Source organism: Synchiropus splendidus, chromosome 13 (assembly GCF_027744825.2).
Source record: "Synchiropus splendidus isolate RoL2022-P1 chromosome 13, RoL_Sspl_1.0, whole genome shotgun sequence".
NCBI classification, from domain to species: domain Eukaryota; kingdom Metazoa; phylum Chordata; class Actinopteri; order Syngnathiformes; family Callionymidae; genus Synchiropus; species Synchiropus splendidus.
This window is the reverse complement of record NC_071346.1, coordinates 17046415-17068284: the sequence shown is the minus strand read 5'-3', so window position 1 is coordinate 17068284 and position 21870 is coordinate 17046415. Positions and strand designations below refer to the sequence as shown.

Below are 21870 nucleotides of genomic sequence, written 5' to 3'. Positions count from 1 at the left end.
AATGTTCAAACACTTTTGCAGATGGATATCATGATTTTTTGGGTCAACAACTGAATGTGTGTCACTATTTTCTTGCGCTGAACGATCATAAAACCAACCACGAAAAGCCTCAAAGTAGGCACGCAGTTCTCAACAACAAACAAACCTTGACTGATCCACGCTGCTCTCACAACACCTTGAACACAGCGAGAGAGATTATTGACAATCGAGAAGGATTTAATCAGTGAAATCCAGATCCCGACGTCAGAAATGATCAATGAATAGTCTTCAGTAACTCGGGGAAAAATGTTCTTCCTCTACGCTGTGCTCATGCACATGCTGCCCTTCGCTGACTCCGCTTGTTGTTGTAGTTTTTCTTTTTGTGCTTTTTTGTATAATGCAGTTTGTATGTCAAAAAGCTGATATGAGATTTTAAACATAACCTGTTAACTGCTGCCAGTCGAATGGTGAATAGGCTACTCTGTAGGGTTCATGTGTTTGAAGTCAGTGCCTCACCTGCCATAAACCTCACCGCACGTCACTGCTGAGGAAGTATTTCCACCACCAGGATTGGGACATATGGAATGGGTCAGCAGCAAAGTTTGGTGTTTGATTATTTCAGTGATGAACCATGCTCATTTTGTGCGGCAAAACTGACCCTGCTTTACAAGCAGACTTGGTCTGAGTTCAGAATGAGAATGAGCTCTGTTTGGTCTAGTTTTGGATTCAATTCTAGTTGCCTACTTTAAGTTTATATTTAGAATTCCCTTGAAAAAAAAGAGCCACTGATTCGTGAACTTTGCTTCTTGGACTCGTATATTAGATTTGAGTAATCATGAATAAACAGTTGTTTTCCTGCTTTGTTTGCCACCATCCACACTTGGTGGTTGCATCAAACTTTGCTGTGTGACATTACAATTGCTATGAATTTTGTTTGCTCTTTAAAGCTTTAGTCGTTCAAACGTTGGTGGAGAAGTCCCTAGAGTCCTTATGCATCTGTCTCTCGATTGCTGTTGCCACAAAAATATAGAAGAACTAGTGGGGCATTACAAACAGAGTCATGTAGCATCGGTCAGATTTCGATAACTTTAGCACCTCATGTGGTTTATATTTGCAATGAAAGTCTCAAGAGGGCACAAATAGTGTCCCACAACAGGAAAGGTGTTGATTAATATGCAAGATGTTTTCAAAACCTTGCATCATTATGTTTCTGGAGATAATGAAGTTCATAAAGTTAGGGAGAGCTCTTGCGATATTGCGCCAGACGGATAATGAGGAAAGTTCAAGATACCACATGAAGGAAGTAAAACTCATACATAAAAGATGTAATGTTGAGGGAGCGAGCTCAGGTTGTTTGTGAGCAAATGCTGCCGATGAGAGTCATTCCAACCTTTATTTACTGGTGCTGCTATGTGAAGGCTGGCGATGTGTCGTCTGGAACTCAGTCTGCCTCATGAGGCTTCATAATTGTTGTGTTTGTTCAAAAGCTAATTAGTGCGTGGGTGTTTTCTTGTCTGGACTATCTTTAACAAGGCACTGATCTTATGAGGACACTTAGTGAGGACATTTTAGCTGGAGCTCACAGGGTTTGAGGGTTGAAACGTAAAAATAACTAGATCATTATAATTGGGTTTAAGTTTGCGGTTAAGGTTATCATTTGTTTTGGGTGGTTAGGTTTAGGGTGAGAGTCTGGAGAAAACAATTTGGGTATGTTTTGCCAAAACTTATGAGTACCAAGTCTTGACAATCTCGTTGTGAGGGCATTTTGCTTTGTAATCAGAATCAGAGTCAGAATCAACTTTATTGCCATGGTCAGTGGGGATCCCACCAACTAGGAAAGTGCTTTGGAATAAAGTGCTGACACAAAATAAAATAAAATAAAATGAACAACAAAGGCTGTTCACGAATTCAACAGTCTGACGGCTCTGAATCCGACCTGCACGTCTCTGGGTCATACAGGTCCTGAAGAGGTGGCAGGCTGCAGCCGGTCACAGCAGAACGTAAGATGCGTTGCAGTCTGCTCTTGTCCCTGGAGGTGGCGCTGTTGTACCAGACGGTGATAGAGGAGGTGAGGATGGACTGGATGATGGCTGTGTAGAACTCCACCAGCAACTTCGTCGGCAGTCGTAGTTTTTGTGGCTGCCTCAAGAAGAACATTCTCTGCTGGGCCTTCCTGATGAGGGACCTGATGGTTGCCATAAATTTTGAGGTGATTAGCACTACTGCACTACAAGCAGGTCCTTAAAGGGCCAGACGGACAGATGTGCAGATGTTTGTTCCAAACAATGAAGCACACACAGTTGAACCAATGAGGTTTCTGTATTAAGAGAGAGGAATAATTATGAGGTCTTTTTGTCCGAGTGCCAGAGTCCTGCTAAGGTTGTTGACTTGGGTGAACTTATCCTAAGCAACACAGTAGCTCTTTGGGTTCCACCAAGGTTAGTCCCTGTAGCGAATGCATGAACCCTAATGTGGTTTTATGAACAGCAGTGGTGTAAACAGTATTACTTGAAGATGATATGGAGAGAATTATTAATAGAAATAAAGATTGTGCCTTTTTAAGATGCTAAACAATGTTAAGAACAAACCACCAAGTCCACCTGCGCTTTACAAATCAGTTTTCTCTTTATTTACCCATAAAAATACACGACACAGCTTCTCCACCAGTCTCATCATTTTTTCAATCAACATTCATTTCCATTTTCTAGTGGAGTAAAAAACACTGAAAGGCGGGAGAGCAACCGTTGGGAGGATAAATGCTCTGGCAAGTATTTTTGTGCTGGTACTATCAATGAGAATTTTATACAAAATTGTCAATACAATTTCCAAACTTGTGCTTTAAATTACCTTCCCTCTTTCCTGAAAAAAATTCACAGAAGAAGGAGCGACAGCTGAGACATGACAAGTCCATAAATTAATCACATCTGACTATTGTTACAACCAACAATCTCTGGACTCATTTAGTCTTGTGGACGGATCAGAAAAAGGAGTCTGATCTCCGAGAGAAGCCTTTATTCTGCTAGTGATTTCATATCACCACATTTATGGCAGCAATGCTGCTGCACCTCAACCTAAAGCAGGGGTCTCAGGGCTGCAGTGGGTACAGGTTAAACTGTGTGTGCTTGATGGGTTGGAACAAAAACCTGCACTCACTGCGGCCCCTTTGTGCATCTGTTTGAGACCCCTGAAAGGTTCCTTTAGACAGAGATCTTGTGACAGTTATGATCTTACTTGTATCCCCTGTACAGTGACAACGGAGATGGTGAGGATGAAATGCACTGCAAATGTGTGTGGAGCTTGTGTTAGCTCACTGCACCACCAACGTTTTTGATTCAAAAATGCTATTTAATATTTAGAGGGTATTAAGAAGGAGATGCCTTCTGGAAAGGTGAAACATATTAATCTGGCCGATGCCACATGTTTTCTTGATTTTCTACTACTGGTGGGTTGATGAGGTATCATGAAACAGTATTGCAGAGTTGTCCCAATTTTCAGCGGCTACGAGAAGGCGCTCTTGGTTTAGAAATGATGTGAGGTTTCATTGAATAAGCTGAACATTTTTAGAGCAGACTTTGCATCTGGTGGCCTCTGAAAGTCAGGATATTGTATCACGAAACCTCATCAACCATTCAATACTGTTTCATGAAACTATCATGAAAATAACCCATCTACCCATCACTATCTTCTATGTTAGAAAACATTTTATTCATCTTTTCATCCTTTTTCCTATTTTCATTTGTTTGTTATCACTTTTTGTTGTCACCTTTTTGTGTTTTTGACTAGTTAAATCATCTGCCGCTATCCTGAGGATACCTTTAGATGTAGCCTGCTGTTTTCAGAACCCTCTTCATTTTCAAATAATTCCATGCATATGTTCAGCGAGGCTTCAGTGTCATCATTTTCAGCGCCCAGAAAATGGCACTTTAGAGACAGTGCCATCTAGTGGATCTCTGAAAATGAGGACAGAATTTCATGAAAGCTCATGAGCCTCCGTATACAGAAAGCATTGCATTGACAAAGGTGATGGGTTCATGAACTTTCATGGCAGCACCGAAGGGTTGATGAGGGTTCATGAAACAATGTCCAGATTTTCAGAGGCCACCACATGGCACTGCATGCTGTAAAATGCTGAGATCTAATTTCATGAAACCTCTGTCTAAACCAAGAGCAGCATTTAATTGTCACTGAAAATCATATACACCAAAAGTATTTGCTCACCTGCCTTGACTCACATATGAAGTTCAATCCCATTCCTAACCCATTGGGTTCAATATGACGTCAGTCCACCTTTTGCAGCTATTACAGCTGATTGATATTACGGATTGGTGAGGTCACACACTGATGTTGGTGGAGAAGGCCTGGCCCTCAGTCTCCACTCTAATTCATCCCAAGGGTGTTCTATGGGGTTCAGGTCCAGACTTTGTGCAGGCCAGTCAAGTTCATCCACACCAGGATCTGTCATCCATGTCTTTATGGACCTGGCTTTGTGCACTGGTGCTCAGTCATGTTGGAAGAGGAAGGGACCCACTGTAAACTGTTCCCACAAGGTTGGGAGCATGGAATTGTCCAAAATGTTTTGGTATCCTGAAGCATTCAAAAATCCTTTCACTGGAACTAAGGGGCTATACCCAACTCCTGAAAAACAACCCGACACCATAATTCCCCTTCCACCAAATTTAACACTTGGCACAATGCAGTCTGAAATGTACTGTTCCCCTGGCCACCTCCAAACCTGGACTTGTGATTCATCACTCCAGAGAAGGTGTCTCCACTGCTCTATAGTCCAGTGGCTGCCTGCTTTACACCACTGCATCCGGTGCTTTGCATTGCACTTGGTGATGTATGGCTTGGATGCAGCTGCTCGGCCATGGAAACAAATGAAGCTCTCTGCGTACTGTACTTGGTCTAATCTGAAGTCCACATGAAGTATGAAGCTCAGTAGCAAATGACAGAAAGTTGCGACCTCTTAGCACTCTGCGCCTCAGGATCCACTGACCCCTCTCTGTCAGTTTAAATGGCCAACCACCGGCTGAGTTGCTGTTGTTCCCAAACTCTTCCATTTACTTATTATTATGGTGACAGTTGACTGTGGAATATTTAGGCGCAAGGAAATTCCACGACTCAATTTGTTGCACAGGTGGCATCCTATGACAGTACCACACTGGATTTCACTGAGGTCCTGAGAGTTGCCCATTCTTTCACAAATGTTTGTCAAAACAGTCTGCAGGCCTAGCTGCTTGATTTTATACACCTGCGGCCAAATGAGTAGGACACCGATCCTGATCATTTGGAGGGGTGAGCAAATACTTTCAACATACAGTGGTACCTCGGTTTTAGAACAAATCGGAGTTCGAAAGAATTTTTTGCTTCGGATTTCGAACATAAATCCAGAACTCCAACGCCCCCGAAAAAACCCGAAAAAACATAACGTGCGCGGACCGATCAGCTGACCCACGACGCGCTTTGTTATTGTGTATAACGCAACCTCTGTATCCTCTGTGTCCCGCTAGCTACATTTACTGACTGTTTCTTCTTCATATTGAGGTGTAAAACCTTTCCTGTCTCCGCACTGGTCCGTGGTAGAGTGTCACAGGAGCGCGCACTCCAGGGTTTGATGTCCTGTTGTCGGCTGGAGCTCGGGCAGGGATGAGGCGAGTCTGGGACAGAGCGTTACCTGGTTTATGACTTTGTCACAGCCAAACTGCACAGAAACGCACATTCAGAGCTGGACACGCACCGGGCACCTCTTCACTTCTGGAGAGACGTCACTAACTCTGCAACCCCTCCCACATGCAGCGGCCACACACGTGTGTGTGTGTGTGTGTGTGTGTGTGTGTGTGTGTGTGTGTGTGTGTGTGTGTGTGTGTGTGTGTTTATTCCTCAACACGTGGAAATGGCTAGATCAGAAAAGGGCATTTCCGAAGCTTCTGTCTGCACTTTAGAAACAACAAACAAACAATCATACAAAACCACAATTTCCAACAAGAAATCAGTCCATAATTCAGGGTACAAAAGAATCTCAAACACACGAGATTGGTGTCGCCATACTGTCCCAAAACACAAGTACAACAGATGCTCATGTAAGTACACCTGACAATCAGAACCGAATCTGGACTTGTTCATGAAAGGTAAGAGTGAACCTATGTGTGAAGTTTGAATCGCACAATCAATCCATCCTACCACAGCAATTTGGCAATAACAGTTGATGACTTTCTGTCTGTCTGTGCCCTTTAAAAGTCAGAGTTATCTTGCATTGTTGCCAGTTGCTCATCACTGATTTGTCCCAGAATTGTCTCCTCTGACTCCCAGTCCTCCAGGTCAACACAGAATAATTCTTGTGTTGTGGCTGTCAGGCCTAAGGAACTGACTGACCCTGCCAAGGACCCTCTGCCCTCATAGGCATATGTTTGGAGTGAGTCATACGGAGGGCCTCTCGTGTCCAAGTCTGCTGTGGCCACTTTTTGTCCAATGATCCTCTGAATAATGTCATGGTCATCAACAATGAGAGATCGTGCTGACCGAGTGATGTCCTCCGGAAGACAGTCAATGACAAACCAAGCAGGCTCTGATTCAGGGTTGTAGTCCAGGCCTGGCCCTTTCCTCCTGCTGACTACAACTGTCTCCTCATCACTCAACTCAAGCTCATCCACGTCCTCATACAGGCCCACGCTGTTACTCATGTGGAACTTCCGATGAGTCTCAGCTGCTTTAGGGTTGCGAAGGGCAGTCATGTCAAAGGCCTCTGTGTCTTCCTCACCGCCTCCTTCATCATCATAAGTCACCACGTTTTCTCTGATGTCCTCCTCAGAGATAATCAGGGGCTCCTTACTGGCCTTCTTGCTTCGTAGCTGGGTGAAGAGCATCACTATGGCTGAGGAGGGAGAAGCACAGAGTTTAGACAGAGTAAATCAAATTGGTTTTGACTCATCTGACTATTGAGACTATATAGCAGAGTCTAGACTATTCTTTACTGAAATCTATTTGATTGTTTTGGCAGAGGACAGGGATTAGCCTGCATCCCTGTCTGTATATACTCTCATGTACGTAACAAAATGCTGTGTACAACATTTTGTTTGGGCCAGCAAGGTTTCAGCAAGTCTTCTGGAGCTGTCAAAACTGGGCCTCCTTCAGTACCTTTGTTTCCAAATAAACAGTAGCAACACAGTTATCCACCGTTTTATTGCGGGCAGGTTTGGAACCCAGACTTAAGAGCTTGACGTCAGCCACATGAGGTGGCTGGCCATTGTGTGTTCAGCACATATGCATGGATTACCTAATAAAATGAGGATACACAGAAGGATGGCCACAAAGGCGCCGGTGCTGAGACCTGCCGAGGACAAGAAGGCCTGGGCCTGACACACGTTGCCACCACGCCCCTTGATGTTCTTCTGGCATACACACACCCTGAGTGAGAGTGTGGCTGTGCTGCTGAGTTGAGGCTCTCCACCATCCGCCACCACCAGGACTAAGCTGAAGAACTTCTGGTCTCTGTCCTGGCTGAAGCCACTTCGCCGAACAGATATGATACTGGCAGTGTTGTCTGGAGAGGTGAGGACAAAAACAAAATTAATCAATACAATATAAGAATCTCAGACAAAACTTTTTGTGTGGAATAGAGGGTTATATCATTTTTAAATATTGTAATAACTTCCTCCCCACCTTAATGCTTCAGTTGGGAACAATCATTTGGTGTCATTTATGTATTTATTGCAATCTTACATTATGTTTACAGCAAGTGAAAAAAACACGTGGACATCTCTTGGGGCCTCATGTATCAAAGATGCCTACGCACGCAAGTTTGTTCAGATACATTGTGATGGGTAACAAGCAGCTACCAAACAATTTACTAATGCTAAAGACTGGTATTCTGCTAAATACCGTGGCTGCAGCTACAAGTATACCACGTGGAAAATCTAGCTTTTCAAACATAGTGTTGGCTAGTGATGAGTAGATGAGGTTTCATGACGCAGTATTGCACGGTCGTTTTTTTTGATACAATGTCCTGACAGATGCCACTGTATTACATAAAATGTTTGGACTTGAACAAGTAATTCAATGACGCCTCACATAGTTTCTAAACTAACAGCGCCATCTGGTGGCCTCTGTTCCATGATACCTCATCACTGGTATTGGCTTCAATGAATCAGCCGAATAAGTTGTGTAGAACAAAAAAAAAAGGCCACAAAATTGCCGACTTGGATGAGACCCTGCCATGTGTGGACAAGAACCACTGGGAGTCAGTTTATTGACCAAAATGGCCAACTGCTCCAACAAAGGCTGCATCCTTTTCAAAACATTTTTTTTTTAAATTAAGGCTGTTTTTTTGCGTCACTTGTAAAATATGGAACAAAGCCATCCAAACATTTAGCATGGATACAGAAATATTCTGCTGAGATTGTTCAGGTGAGCCACTGAAATTTAGCCACAACCAACTTGCCCATCGCCATTTCCGTCATTGAGGACATACAGTGAGTTAACTCTTCTTTTATTTATTCCTGTTTCAATGTATTTTAGGTTCCAAATGACTCACAACTGATATTGTTTAGGTTCATCATCATCACTGTATGTCTGTGCTGTTTATGCTAGCCCTCCTGTTTAACCGTCACGGTGTTAAAACAACCAAAAAAAATCCCCTTAACAATATTTTTTTATTTTTTAACTTACAATTTTATTTTGCTAGACAAACTTTTCAACTAGTTCAAGAAAGAGTGAATTGTAGCCTTTATTCACATATAGGTAAACACACACAAAAGGTACAAAGGTTGTCCAACAGTCAAATTCAATTGGAAACAGTTACAGAGTTATTTACACTCCCCAGAATGTGAGAATGTTTTAGCTCTGTCTCAAATCAGTAAGCAGTAGAGATGAACAGGACAACACAGGTGGTGGTTTCTCACCAACTGCAGAGCACTTAGTCTGTGGATTTCAAGAGGCTATGAAAGTGCTAGAGGTGATATAAAGGTGATAGCAACACAGACGTCCTCTGTGCTGAAGCCATGAATGTGTGTTTTAATGTTTCAGATGTTCAGCAAGATAACTCTAATTCAGTGGAGGATGCATCAGAAGAAGATGGGGAGGGATACAACCCAGAGCATGATGACTCATCTCCAGAAGAAGAAAACCCTGATGCTGAAAGAGACACCATTGCAGGCCTAGAGCAGAGCCAGAAGATGCGAGTTGTACTTGATGCGACAGAGGGACAGAGGCGTCACAATGTTACATGTGACAATTTCTTCACCTCTTGCTGTATGAACTCACACAGCAGCTCCTGAAGAGGAGAATGGAGGTGTTTACAACCTAGATAAGGCGATTGGAACATGCAGCTGCACAAGGACGACTGCCTGCTAGCCTCTGGTCATCTTCCACATCATCACTGATGTTTCCTCTTCCAATGCCTTTGTGATTTGAAGAGAGATCAACCTAACCATGATGCCACATAAGCAGAACAAGAGGATGGTGTTCCTGGAGCAGCCAGGAAAGATACTTGTAATTCCACTCATTGAAAGAAGGAAGCAAGTCCCCCTCACACCAGCCACTGCAGCAGTTGTCAAAGCTATTCAGAGTGCAGGCACTCCTGATCCACCTGAGGATCCAGCAGCCACAGTGGCTGCCCCAGCCGGGGCAAGCTAGAGGATGTCAGTTCTGCCTGCCAAAGATGAACAGTGGTGTTAGAAATACATCTGCAAAGGCTGTGCACTTGCATACTGCCCTACATGTGCGAATTAGTTCAATGGGTTATGTTGTTTGTATTGTAGATATACATACAAGAGAATATACAAAAGAAACAGACAGATTGGGATGGATTAAAATAAAGTTTTGCAATGTACAATAATATTCTTTTTAAAGCTATATAAATAGAGGTGAAGGGGTAAAACTAAATCAAAATAAAAATTGATGTTTAAAATTAATTTAACATTGTATTGGAGGTTTCAGGGAGATGGACACAGGGGTGGATACAGAATATGAGGACAACAGTAGGACTGCGATCAGCGGCGCCCACCCCATTACACAGCGCAAAGTGCTATTGTGGATATCCACACCGTCACTTGGCTGCAGATGAAGTGACAGCAAAACTGTGTTCTGCAGTTAGCAATTCAAACGCAGTGAAGCGTGCTTTCTGTGTGCCACAGTTTGCATGTGTAAAGAATGCTGATGAGATTGTAAACATCTCAAATCCATCTATAAATCTCACTGTGATGAGTCGGTGTCTAAGCAGCCACAAACCTAACCTCACATCTGGCGTGTTGAACTGCCAAAAGAAACCTCACAGAACATACAGCACATTAAAAAGGTGCCAGCACAATACATTTCCCTCGACCCAATTTTACTTGCCTATGGATTTTTATTAAGTCAACAGGACTGAGTGAGTTCACCCACCAAGGATAATGGGATGGATGACACTTCATAGAGCCAACTCTTTGCTGTTAGTTGTATGTTTTGCTGAGAAATAAAGGAAGTGTTTTTGACTATGAAGGTGGGGCCGGGAGGTAATTTTGTCCACAGCAAAAATGAGGACAACTATACAAAATGAGAGAGGAAGAGTGCAACATTGTGCTCCAGGAATTTTTACCCCTTTTTGACAAAAATGATGATCAGTTGATCAATTTGCAGATGGTGTGTGATCAATAAAAGTGAGTTGTCTGTGAACAAGGTGCATTACAACTTTTAAAATGAGATTTATCGGTTACGACGTTGGAGAAGAGAAACAACTGGGACCACAAAGGATCCCAATTCACCAAAGACCCCTTCAGATTCACAAAAACACAGCCAGGCACAGCAATTTCAGGAAGGCTGGCCAGCCACAGAGAAGATGTTGAGGCTGTCTTGAGGGAGACCTATAATGACGCCTCTAGAAACCAAGTCCTGGATGCCACAAAACACACAGAACCTGGTAAAAGAGCTCAACATCAGTGAACCATTCTGGAAGTGAAGTCCAAGAAGTCTGAAAGATCTGAACCGGCCTGCTCTATGTACCCTGCAAAACTTATAATAAATTGTCAATTCTTTGGAGGCTGTAGAAGCTCTGGAGAAAGGGCATCATGATGGAATAGGATGGAATTTTTTTTTGCCAAAGGAAAGTAACTCCTCAACAACGGCCAATTCAGAACAATCTCGATACTAAATGTAGGGGGCCAAATCTTCTAGTCTGCACTGGCCAAAAAGATGACGTCATATCACATAGAGAATGGATACATCAGCATCAGAATGTAGAATGTAGAAACTATGACTGCCAACAAAGTTGCTGGTGGAGTTCTACACGGCCATCGTCCAGTCCATCCTCACCTCCTCTATCACCGTCTGGTACAACAGCGCCACCTCCAGGGACAAGAACAGACTGCAGAGCAACGTATGTTCTGCTGAGAAGGTGATCGGTTGCAGCCTGCCACTTCTCCAGGACAATGAGACTTGCAGGTCGTATCAGAGCCGACCCTTCTCACTGTGTCCTGGACTGTTTGTTCCTCTTCCCTCTGGCAGGAGGCTACAGTCGATCCAGACCAGAACCTCCCTTCACAGGAACAGCTTCTTTCCCTCGGCCATCAGACTGTTGAATTACTGATCAACCTTTCTTGTTATTTTATTTTATTTTATTTTACTTTATTTTATTTAAAAGAGTTGCAACCTAAGTTCCTAAATTTAGCTTGCACACTCTATTCCAGAACTCCATAGACAAATTCAAACTACCTGGACAGCAGAATCATAAGTAGGCCGTCAAACCAGATTACATATTCATCAGATTTTTAAATTTTTTTTCAGAGTCTTTTATATGATCTTACGATATGAGGAACCAGGAGAATTTCCAAGATCCAAGGGTGGGGACGGGGGTATAACATATCAATTTTTGTGCAGAATAGTTGTGATGAAGGAAAGAGAGAAATGTTTGGGTATGACAAATCCGTCTCTTATGAAACACCGTGTGTCCTCAGGAGCCATGACAAACCATGTCAGCCATGTTCGTGCCTGTCTTCAAATATGCTCGTTTGTGTCTGCAGAGTTTCAAAAATCTATTCTGACAATGCCTATGGGAATCTGCACTGGGAGATTTGTGCATTTACATTTGTTGCACTGACACCCTTGTTGCCTCTGGAACTGCAGTATTACACATGTAAACACACACGCCCACACACCCTCCCCACACACACACACACAAACAACGCATAAGGTTATGATGACCCCGCCTGTAGTGAAGCTATTAAATAATCTTTAGCACAAATACTTTCATTCTTGATATGTTAATCCAGCAACTTCAGCAAACAGGAAACAGTCATACTTTAGGAGTGAGATTTTTATCAGGTCTCTCTGAAAAATTGTCTTGTAAATGTTCTCTCATTCAAGTGGTTCTCACCGGCAAGCTTTTCTATATTCCCTGGATTTTTCACCACTGTTGTCAGGGCTGTTTTAATTGGCCCGTGAGGGAGGCAACTGAGGACATGAGAGCAGGTAAGGTCAGAAATGATTCAGGAAGTTAAAGAGAAGTTTGTACTGTTTAAATGAGACATAGGGCAAGGAGGTTGTATATGAGAGTGAGAAAAAAAGTATACATTTTTTTATAAAATGAACATCATACTTCACACTCAGAAATGGCCTGTAATGAAGTTTAGTTTTTGAGCGTCTGCACTGTACTTGAGTGTAAAAGAAAAAACACAAGTCATTCCACAATGACGCATTTGAATGAAAATAACTTATTTGTTTACACGAATTGTCTTCCTCAGAAAACGCTGACAAATCACTAAAATATTATCAGATGTTGCTTGACACTGCCTCTGCCTTAGTTGACTTCATGTCGGTGACCCTTTAAGTAGTGGTTTTTGACTGGTTGAGTTGTATGATTTTGCACTAGCATTAAGTAAACCAAAGCAAAATTCAGATTGGGTTTATTTTTCCACTGGATGCGAGCTAAAGGAATTGCATATAAATGCCCAAGCTGTACACAAGAATGGAACACAACAGTAACTTCATTTGGCCGCATCTTTCAGTCTCTCAACTTAACAAATATCGGGTTTGCAAACATTGCAACAGCAGAAATCTACATCCATTCTGTTTCCATCTGGCTGGTAACCACAAAGCACTAGGATTAATGTGTGTAACTCACAAGAGAGACTTCAAATAAAATACGCATTGACCTGCTCTCTAAATCGTCTTCAAACTCAGCGCTTATTTTTACACTTTATTGATCCCAGACGTAGACAAGGAGATTCAGGACGGAAGACTGACATTGAAAACAGACGAAGCAGTTGGAGGCTGACTGCAGTCAATTTAGGACTTCAGTAGAACTTATGCAGAAACTTTAAAAGCTCAGCAAGTCTTCAATAACAAGTTTGCAAGGAGAAGTGATGTAAAAATGTGTTTTGTAGAGTATTGTGTTCATTGACTTAATGGCATTTAGATATTCATCGTCAAGGTCACTAGACACATGAGCTTCCTCGTGTGTCTTTAAACAAATGTGGTTAATTGAACATTAGCCCAGTTTTAAAAAGATTGCTAATGATGTATCACTACACAAAACTAACAAATATAGAACTCAAATGACTAATCTAATCTGCATTCAGCCAACTCAGCTCTCTTAAATTTGTAAAGTAGAAGCTCTCATGGCGGATGTCGAAATGAAAATGAAAAATGCCACAAATGATTTGCAACCAATATCCAGTGAACCACTTCATTGTGATTCAAAATGACTTTGAGAAACCGTATTGTACTCATCTCCATCATCCATTCAGAACACGTAGTAGGTGACTCCTGGATGTAGGTTGCTCGTGTCTCCAGCTTGGACAACAGGATGGCAGAGCCGGGCAAAAGATGAATAGAGCAGTCGTAGAGATGGTGAGGAGGCTGTGAGTGAGCGCAGCGTCTTTACAAGAAATCTCACCCAGGTCATGACCAATGTAATTTTTCATATGTCTGCGCAAACACACAAACACTCTGAGTGGTCCCTTGGACCACTGTGAGTGATCAGTTTTCTGTGATGGCTGCTCATGGAACAGTTTTAATATATTTGCATACTCTTACTATATTCATTCATTCAAAATGACATTTACAATAACATTTTTTATGACTTGGATATTAATTTCATTTATCATTATACTGTATGGCACCTTAGTAGCAAGTTATTGTAGTATTGGCTTTTTTTGACTTAAAGGTTTGGTGTCGAGTTTCTTGTGGCGTGAACTACAGCAATAACAGTTGTGAAAAGGCACACAGCACTGCTCTCCACGTAGCAGTAATCCTTTGTCAGATACTCACTCTGTAATAAGGTTTGACATATAGTTACTTCACTCTCTAGATTTCATTCACTTTGGTGAATGCATCCACTCAGCGAGTTCTGACTCACTTTCGAAAAGTAGCTGGTGGATAAAGGCCGGAGGTACAGGCGTATTGGCAGAGAATAAGCGCACTGGGATCTTAGGGAGTGAACTCATTCATGAAGACAACGTGCTTGTTGTTTCAAAGCAACAAAGAGAGATATCTTTTGAAGTGAAGGTTAAAAAAATGTGTGCATATGCTTGTCTCCAAGATTACATAGGCCAGATTTTACTCTTCTTCTTCCTTCTACAACTTACTTCTACGACTTATTGGAGGCCTATAAGAACAAAAATATAATCCTGCAAGCTAGTGAACATTAGATAAAAAATAAACTGCAATATATCGAGGACACAATCTAACAAGGAATTACTATAATTTACAAACTAAAACATAACTGTGTGTGATGCTGACCCTTATAGAGAGAAAATGTTTACAGCAAAAAAGCCGACCGATTCTGAAACCTCGTAATTAATAATCACAAGACAAGAAGTCACCTGCTTCTGAGCAATGAGCAACAATGCATGAATAGAGGACTGTGAAACAATGGCAACAAAGCTGTCATGCTCTCATTGTTGCACTTTTTTGGATACACAAGCACCTGCGAAGTTTCCGCACGTTCGTTTTCTGGTGGAAGGACAACCAAGACACTATCAAGTAAAATTCAAAGTATTTATTATCTTACAGGAGTCTAAAACATATGCAGAATTGTGGGTTCAGCAGGGCAGTCCTCCTTCCATGTGTTTTGTGTGTTTGTTCTCTTGTTTATTCTGTTTATTTAGCTACTGCGTGTGTGTTGCATTCCACCACATTTTTTTTCTGTTCACTGCGGGTCATTGATTTTCTTTGGGTGAGTGTTTTGGACACACATTTTCTGTTGCTCTGGCTTTTTACTTTGCGTGCGTGTGTTTCATACCCGTTTTTGTTTTGTGTTTTCCGTTTTCTGTGGTTTTGGCTCTCATGTGTTTGTACCGTGTGCATTTTTGTTCTCCCAGTTTTTCGGCTTGTATTCATTGGCCATTTTCTGATATTCCCCGTCCCTGCATGTTTGCCCTCTTGCTCCGGTTTTTGGTGGCTACCTTCTTTTGTTCTTTGTGATTGTTTGTTTCATTTGTTTCTCGTACAATAAACTTGTTAAAGCTTATTCCCGCTTGTCTGAATCCTCTGGATTGGATCACATTGTGAGCCACTATGACAAAAGTTTTTGGACGTCGACGATCTTGTGTTGTGTCTATCCTTTTGAAAGAATTACATCATCTACAAAGCACTTGTCGGCTCTCAGATATGAATATTGCTTGTCTGTGCAACAAATCAAGTCAAATTGGAAATATTACTTCACAAATGTAATCCTTTTCTTGTTTGAAATACTTGTGTAAACAAAAGCGTCATCGGTAAACACCGGTTACAATTTTGGCTGTAAAACACAAGTATAAGTCTCCATTGTTTGGAGTACACAGTGCAATAATTACCTTGTGCCAAGGAGGTTAAGTTGTTTCTGACTATGTGTGCAAATAAATTCACAGGGAATATTGATACTCGGACCAGGAATTCAAATTTGGCTGTGTTCTGATTCCAACTGGATTCTGTAGACAAGCACATGCACAGGCATTTCGGGGCGGAGGTGCTGAAGTCAGAAAAAGGGAGCTAGTCGATCCCTTTGTTAGTTAATATTGCTGTAATGTGTAAACTTTTAAATGAAATGCATCTTTGAGCAAAATATCAAACTAAATAAGAAGATGCCCTCTTGTGGAAGGGGATTGCAGGAATGGGGAGGAAGTCATAAAATTGATTTCGCCACAAACACCTGCAATGCAGCCAAGACTCATGGCTGGTTGTTCCACAGAATCTCAGGTAAACAACAGAAGCCTCAAAGTGCCTGAAGGCTTGCACTCCTGTCCAACCTCACGTCCAAACCCTATCACCAAGTCTCATTACTGATGCTGCTGTCAGCCTGACTTGGCTCTGCATTCGTCTCGGGTCAACTACAGGAAGCAGAGAGGCGACACTGGGGAGACGAAGCAGAGAGACTGACAGAGTGCAAGTGATACACAGATGTGGGAATGTGGGGCACCGGTGACCACATCAAGAAGATAAAAGAGTAAAGTTGGAATGATGAAATAAACTGTAAGGTCATCAGGGCAACATCTGGTCGGATCTCTTCTGGGGAAAGCCTGGGGTCTTTTTAAACCAAATGATTATGTAGTGTCTGCATCAAGCTCTGCTCCGGAGGTTGTTTCAGTCTACCATGGTCAAGAAGGAGAGAAGCAAAGTCAGGGTCTAGCACTTATCTTGTCAACCAGGTGTGGCAAGTAACTAAAAGGGTTTCCTATAGTCACTTTGTAGGCCGGTATTGTCCTGATGTCCTTCACATTGTCAGGGGATGGTAGTTTGCGAGTTCTCTATGGATGCATCTGTTCATCCTGTAGTTTACAACCAACACATGACGATACCTGAGACACATTGCATATCCATTGAATCATCCATTGAGTTTTGTCTATCACTTGAACTTGATCTTATCTTATCACACTGCATACTATGACAATACGCACAAACAAAACACATTTTGAATTTGAATGAAGGGAGGAGACTAAATGATGCTGCCTACTCCTTGCAGGAATAGAGACATACACAATGAAGAAAAAAAATGATGGATGACTTTTCTGTATATAAGTCAATAAGACCAGTCTCTTTTCTTGTTGTCCAGATACGTGCAGCATGTCTCTGCACATTTCTCACCCATGCAGGTTGCAGGCACTAAAAGCAAAGGTGTCGTCTAAGTGTTGCTATAATACAAACAACCTCTCAGAGAGGACGGGGACTGCATTGGCAATCTAGGAACCATTTAAGTTCTTGGAATTCTTGGTTTTACAAACCATCATGACATTGTCGTTATTATCACAGTACTCTTGCAATGTGCTCAAAAGCAGTGAAACACACTAAAATCATTTAACAGCATTTTATTTTGTTTAAAATATAAAGGAGTAAAAGCATATAAATATATATTTTTTTTCCTCACTAAAAGATTAAAATTGAGAATTTAAATAAAAACATACGTCCACGTTAACACCAGCTCAGAGGCAGTGCTGAGGGAGACTGGAGGACTCACATTCATGGTCGCATTAAACATGTTTTTAATACTTGATATATAAATATGTGCATTATCACTGATCCATTTAGCAGAGCTGAGAGTCAACTTGAGATGCTGCAGATCGCACCTCAGAGGTGTTGAGAGCGAGCAGCTCCCCTGTGACACTCTACCACGGTCCAGTGCGGAGACAGGAAAGGTTTTACACCTCAATATGAAGAAAAAACAGTCAGTAAATGTAGCTAACGGGACACGTTGCGCTGCGTTACACACAATAAGAATTCATGGGTCAGCTGATCGGTCCGCGCGCGCTGTTTTTTTCCGACTTTTTTTCGGGGGCGTTTGAGTTCTGGATTTTCGTTCGAAATCCGAAGCAAAAAAATCTCAAATTTTTTGTTCGAATTCCAATTAGTTCAAAGTCCGGGACGTTCGAAAAACCGAGGTGCCACTGTACTGGATCCTTTTCAATTCAAGATGTATGCACAGTAAAAGATTACAGTGTTGACCCCGCTGACGTCACACACATGGAACTGCGTGGTCTCAGCCTTTATTTAACCAGTATCAAAAAAATCACGATTAATTGCAGACAGACTCCAATGATGGATTCAACATAAACACTGCTCCATCCTCTGGAATAAGAAGTATCACTGTGAGTCATTGGCAAAGTGAGGAAATGAAACACGGTTGGTTGGGACTTGGTTGGTCATGGTCAAGAGGAAGCAATGTTTAAGTTGTGTAATTCATCTATTCAAGATGTAACTAATGGACAGTTTTACCAACACAAGAGCTCTTATTTTGTTAACTTTACTTCCTGTTCTTAATCTGTTCTCCTGAGCTTGGTATTGGCAGACTGCAGCTGAAGGCTAGAAACTCATCTGTTATTTACGTTACGTTATTCACGCACATGACGCCATGCCCAAAGACGCCCAAAGAAGCCAATAGTAAGCTAATGTTCATATTTCGCTTCCTGACAATGGCAACAATAGTAACGTACAGTGACTTAGATAAGCAACTTTCGTTGAATTACTGGGTTTGAAATAGGAGCGTTAGATTTGTTAGTGGCATTAGATACACGTTAACATCAGTTCAACATCAGTACACCTCATCAGTGCCGTTTCTTCCTGCACCAAAGAAAAATAAAATCTAATTAATCTATCTAAGTCTAAAAATCTATCTATAAAAGTCTACTGGTGATAGGTTACTTTTGGTTTTGTTTGGACGATTTGTGAACTGGAACTTTTGGTCTTTGGAACTGCTCAGCCTCTTGGTGTATATTTCTCTTGTCAGACTCAGTTGTGACAGTTGTTTTACAAGTCATTTAACAAAAAAAAAAAAATGTTTGACAACAAATGTGTGAATGAAATTAAAACAGGGGTCCAGAGTTGGAACTTTTGGCGAAGATGCCAGATCATCAGTGCATACGTACTTGACAAAGTTGGGAAGTTCACATAGACAGAGAAATATCAGCATTGTCAAAAGAACATTCTGGCATGACTTCAAAACTAAACTCGCCATTCAAAACACTGTCCCTTTTCATCTACACTGCTCTCCTTAACGTGTTAATCGCACGTTAAAATTTTTTAAGATTTACTGCAGCTAACTGTTGTTAATGTGTTAATTTGAAAAGTCCTGATTTAAATCTTAGTTAAAATGAATGTGGCATCAGATCACTGTTGTGTCTCTTGCTTGTCATTAATCATCATTAACATCTGAGGACAGATCGCCCAGGGGTAGATCAGAGATGATCTCACCTACAGGTATTTGCGGCTACACTTGACCACATATACAGTCATGGTTTAGACTGGATTCAAAGATTCTGAACTTGCCTACTTATCTGTGTGTCATATCTGCTTCCTCCATGCTTCTATTTTTGTGATTCCCGGTTGTTCCTTTGTTTCCGTTTCCTGTTCTCTCTCCAGCTTTCCGAGCGACACAACTGGCGTGCATTTGATCATCAGACTTTCCACGGATATCAACTCCTCGACCCCAGCTGGTGTCGCCAGATGGTTTCTTCGCGTTCCTAATGGTAAACTCTTCCATGACTTCTCTCTTGTTTAAGCTCCGTCGAATATTCCAAACTTCTTGCACGCCTCATTTCCTTTTCAGCCACTTCTTTAGTTCTCATTTCATCTTGCTTCATCTCTGCTTTCATTTTCAATCACCTTTAGATTTCTGCGTGTGAGTATTTTGTAGGTCTCACTTTTGTTTTCTCATTGATAGTTATTTCCTTGTGTGTGTGTGTGTGTCAGTGCGTGTGCATGTGTCTGTGTGCGTGTGTGTGTGTGTGTGTGTGTTTTCTACCACCGAGCGTTTTATGTTAATTGACCCTTGCAAGTATCTTCTGAGTGTTCTCCCCATTTTATTAGGCTTGATTATAATTCGCCTCTTTTTTGTTCCAGGTTGTTCCCTAGCCCTTTCATGTAATTCCCAGTCCGTGTTCTGGTTCCGGCGCCTTTCATTCATTGTTCTTGTTCGTCTGTGTAAAACCTTGTCTTGTTTAACCTCGTCTCCGTGCCTTCTGTCGTCCAGCACACACTGCACCCGGATCTCACACAGCTATGACACTGTGTGCGTGAGCGGACGTGTTCCACTGAATAAAAATGACTTCACTGCCATCAATAATGAATTGTTAGTTAAGTCTATAACAACGTGAAAGAAGAGGGACAACTTTAAATCATGCACTGATTCAAGTCAGACAGCTGCATTTAAAAGTGGGTGTGTATGGTTTTTAATGACTAAAACAAATACTGACTCACAGCTTCAGTAATTACAAATGTAATTAATGAGGGCTTCAGGTAGGAAAAAAAAAAAATTAAAGTAGTGATGGGTAGATGAGTACCCCATTGACCCATCACTCTTTGTTTTAATAACTGACACACTGTGGAGGTGAGAAACTGGTTGCAATCGTAACTATCAGAATATCCTTCTCTTCAATGGAGGCTCTCTCTTTCTTCTTGTTACTGTAGCTATTAGCACCAAATTGACGCGCAGAGAACAGATGACAGGGTTTGTGTGCAAAAGTGACCATACTTTTTTTAAAAAGTAACAAATAACATGAATAGATTTTTTTTGCTACCACAACAGTGGCCGATTGATAAGGTGCTTCGAAGAGAAATTCGAAAGAAAGAAAGTGGATTTTACCTCCGTTGTCCTTTACTGTAAAGTTTGGGTTGTGTTGGTGGTCTGCTGGTACAGAGAAGGAAAACTTGCCATTTGCAAAGTCATCCCGATCTGCTGCGCGGAGGGTCTGAATCACCTGAAATAGAAAAGAAAAAGTGTTATTGAATGCTATTGAATACATACAAGAAACTAGTGATGGAGTCATGAAAGGAAACAGGAAACTTTGCTCCACCGAGCTCAGGACAAAGCTGAGAGAAGCATCTGTCACATTGTTGAAGTATATCTGTAAATAAGGCGCATGTATGGAGGTGTGTGTGTGTGTGTGTGCGTGTGCCCAGCACCGCCTCCCTGTCTCAATTAGTCAGACACTTCTTGTGAATTCTGGCCACTACACAAACTCCTTTGCATTGATTCCATAGATGGTCATTGATAACATCAATGAAGACCCAGGTCCTCTGAGTCCTCACTTGCCCGTTTCAACACACCAGTCCAATGCTGACCGGGGAGAGGTAGACATGTTTGTCAAACGACTGCCGTTCACCAATATTCCTGCAAGAAAATCATTCACAGTATTCACACAATGTTATCACCCCTCTGCACAGGCTTCAGTGACATTTTTCTGCCTCACGCAAGCTCAAAACAAGTAGAAATGTCAAGACTTGCAATCTGCCCTGGGCCTTTCTGGCTTGTCGCTACCTCTGTACAACAGCAAACAATGACTGAGCATTAAGTGAACCGTATGTCGTGAAACCCAACAGACACATCTCATTTTTTCACCATCAATTATGCAAATGTAAACACACCACAGAGACTGAACAGTCGCCAAAAATGTCACATAATATTGATGTGCCATGCATGAAGCATAGCTTAGTGTCAATTCTTTGCAGCACCAGCAAGAAAGAAAAGACTTATTCCTCCCTTGATGCTGACTGTGCTGACTTGTGTTGTCTGTCTGTTGCCTGTAGCTGCGATAAACGATACATTTATACTCAACGCACACGCACACACCAACGCAAATTTACACACAATAAAGCAAATATGTGGAAGAAACCGGCAAAGTGCTGATAAGGGGCGGCATGTTTGTGCAATATGAGGACAGCCGTTGTTTCATCATAGCTTTTGTTCTATGGTTTTTAATAAACTGTCTCAGTTGCAGCAGGTTGGGAATAGACCCAGTTGACAGGGGAGGCACAGGCACTGGGAGGTGGGGAAGCACGGAGGGAGACTCGTGTTGGGATTTAATACGATCGTCTCTGCTGCTATCTCTCACAGCAGTTAGTGCGCTCTGCAGTCTGAATAATTTATGGGTTCAAGAAGCTGCAATGTCTGCAGCTTGGTTGATAAATCCAGTGCTGATGGTGTCACACACCAACAAAAAAAAGTGCCATGGA

General features: G+C 41.9%; 1 protein-coding gene across 2 annotated transcripts in view; it reads right to left on the bottom strand.

Moving 5' to 3' along the window:
* Window positions 1-2608: 2608 nt before the first annotated feature.
* Window positions 2609-21870, bottom strand: part of LOC128770143 (cadherin-18-like) — a 93347-nt gene continuing 74085 nt past the window's right edge. For both annotated transcript variants that reach the window (XM_053884443.1, XM_053884444.1), the window contains 3 exons: window positions 20501-20615; window positions 7253-7519; window positions 2609-6850 (listed from right to left, as the gene is read on the bottom strand). In XM_053884443.1, the coding sequence (XP_053740418.1) occupies window positions 6210-6850; window positions 7253-7519; window positions 20501-20615 (1023 nt within the window). In that variant the 3' untranslated portion in view covers window positions 2609-6209. The remainder of the gene's footprint in view (window positions 6851-7252; window positions 7520-20500; window positions 20616-21870) is intronic.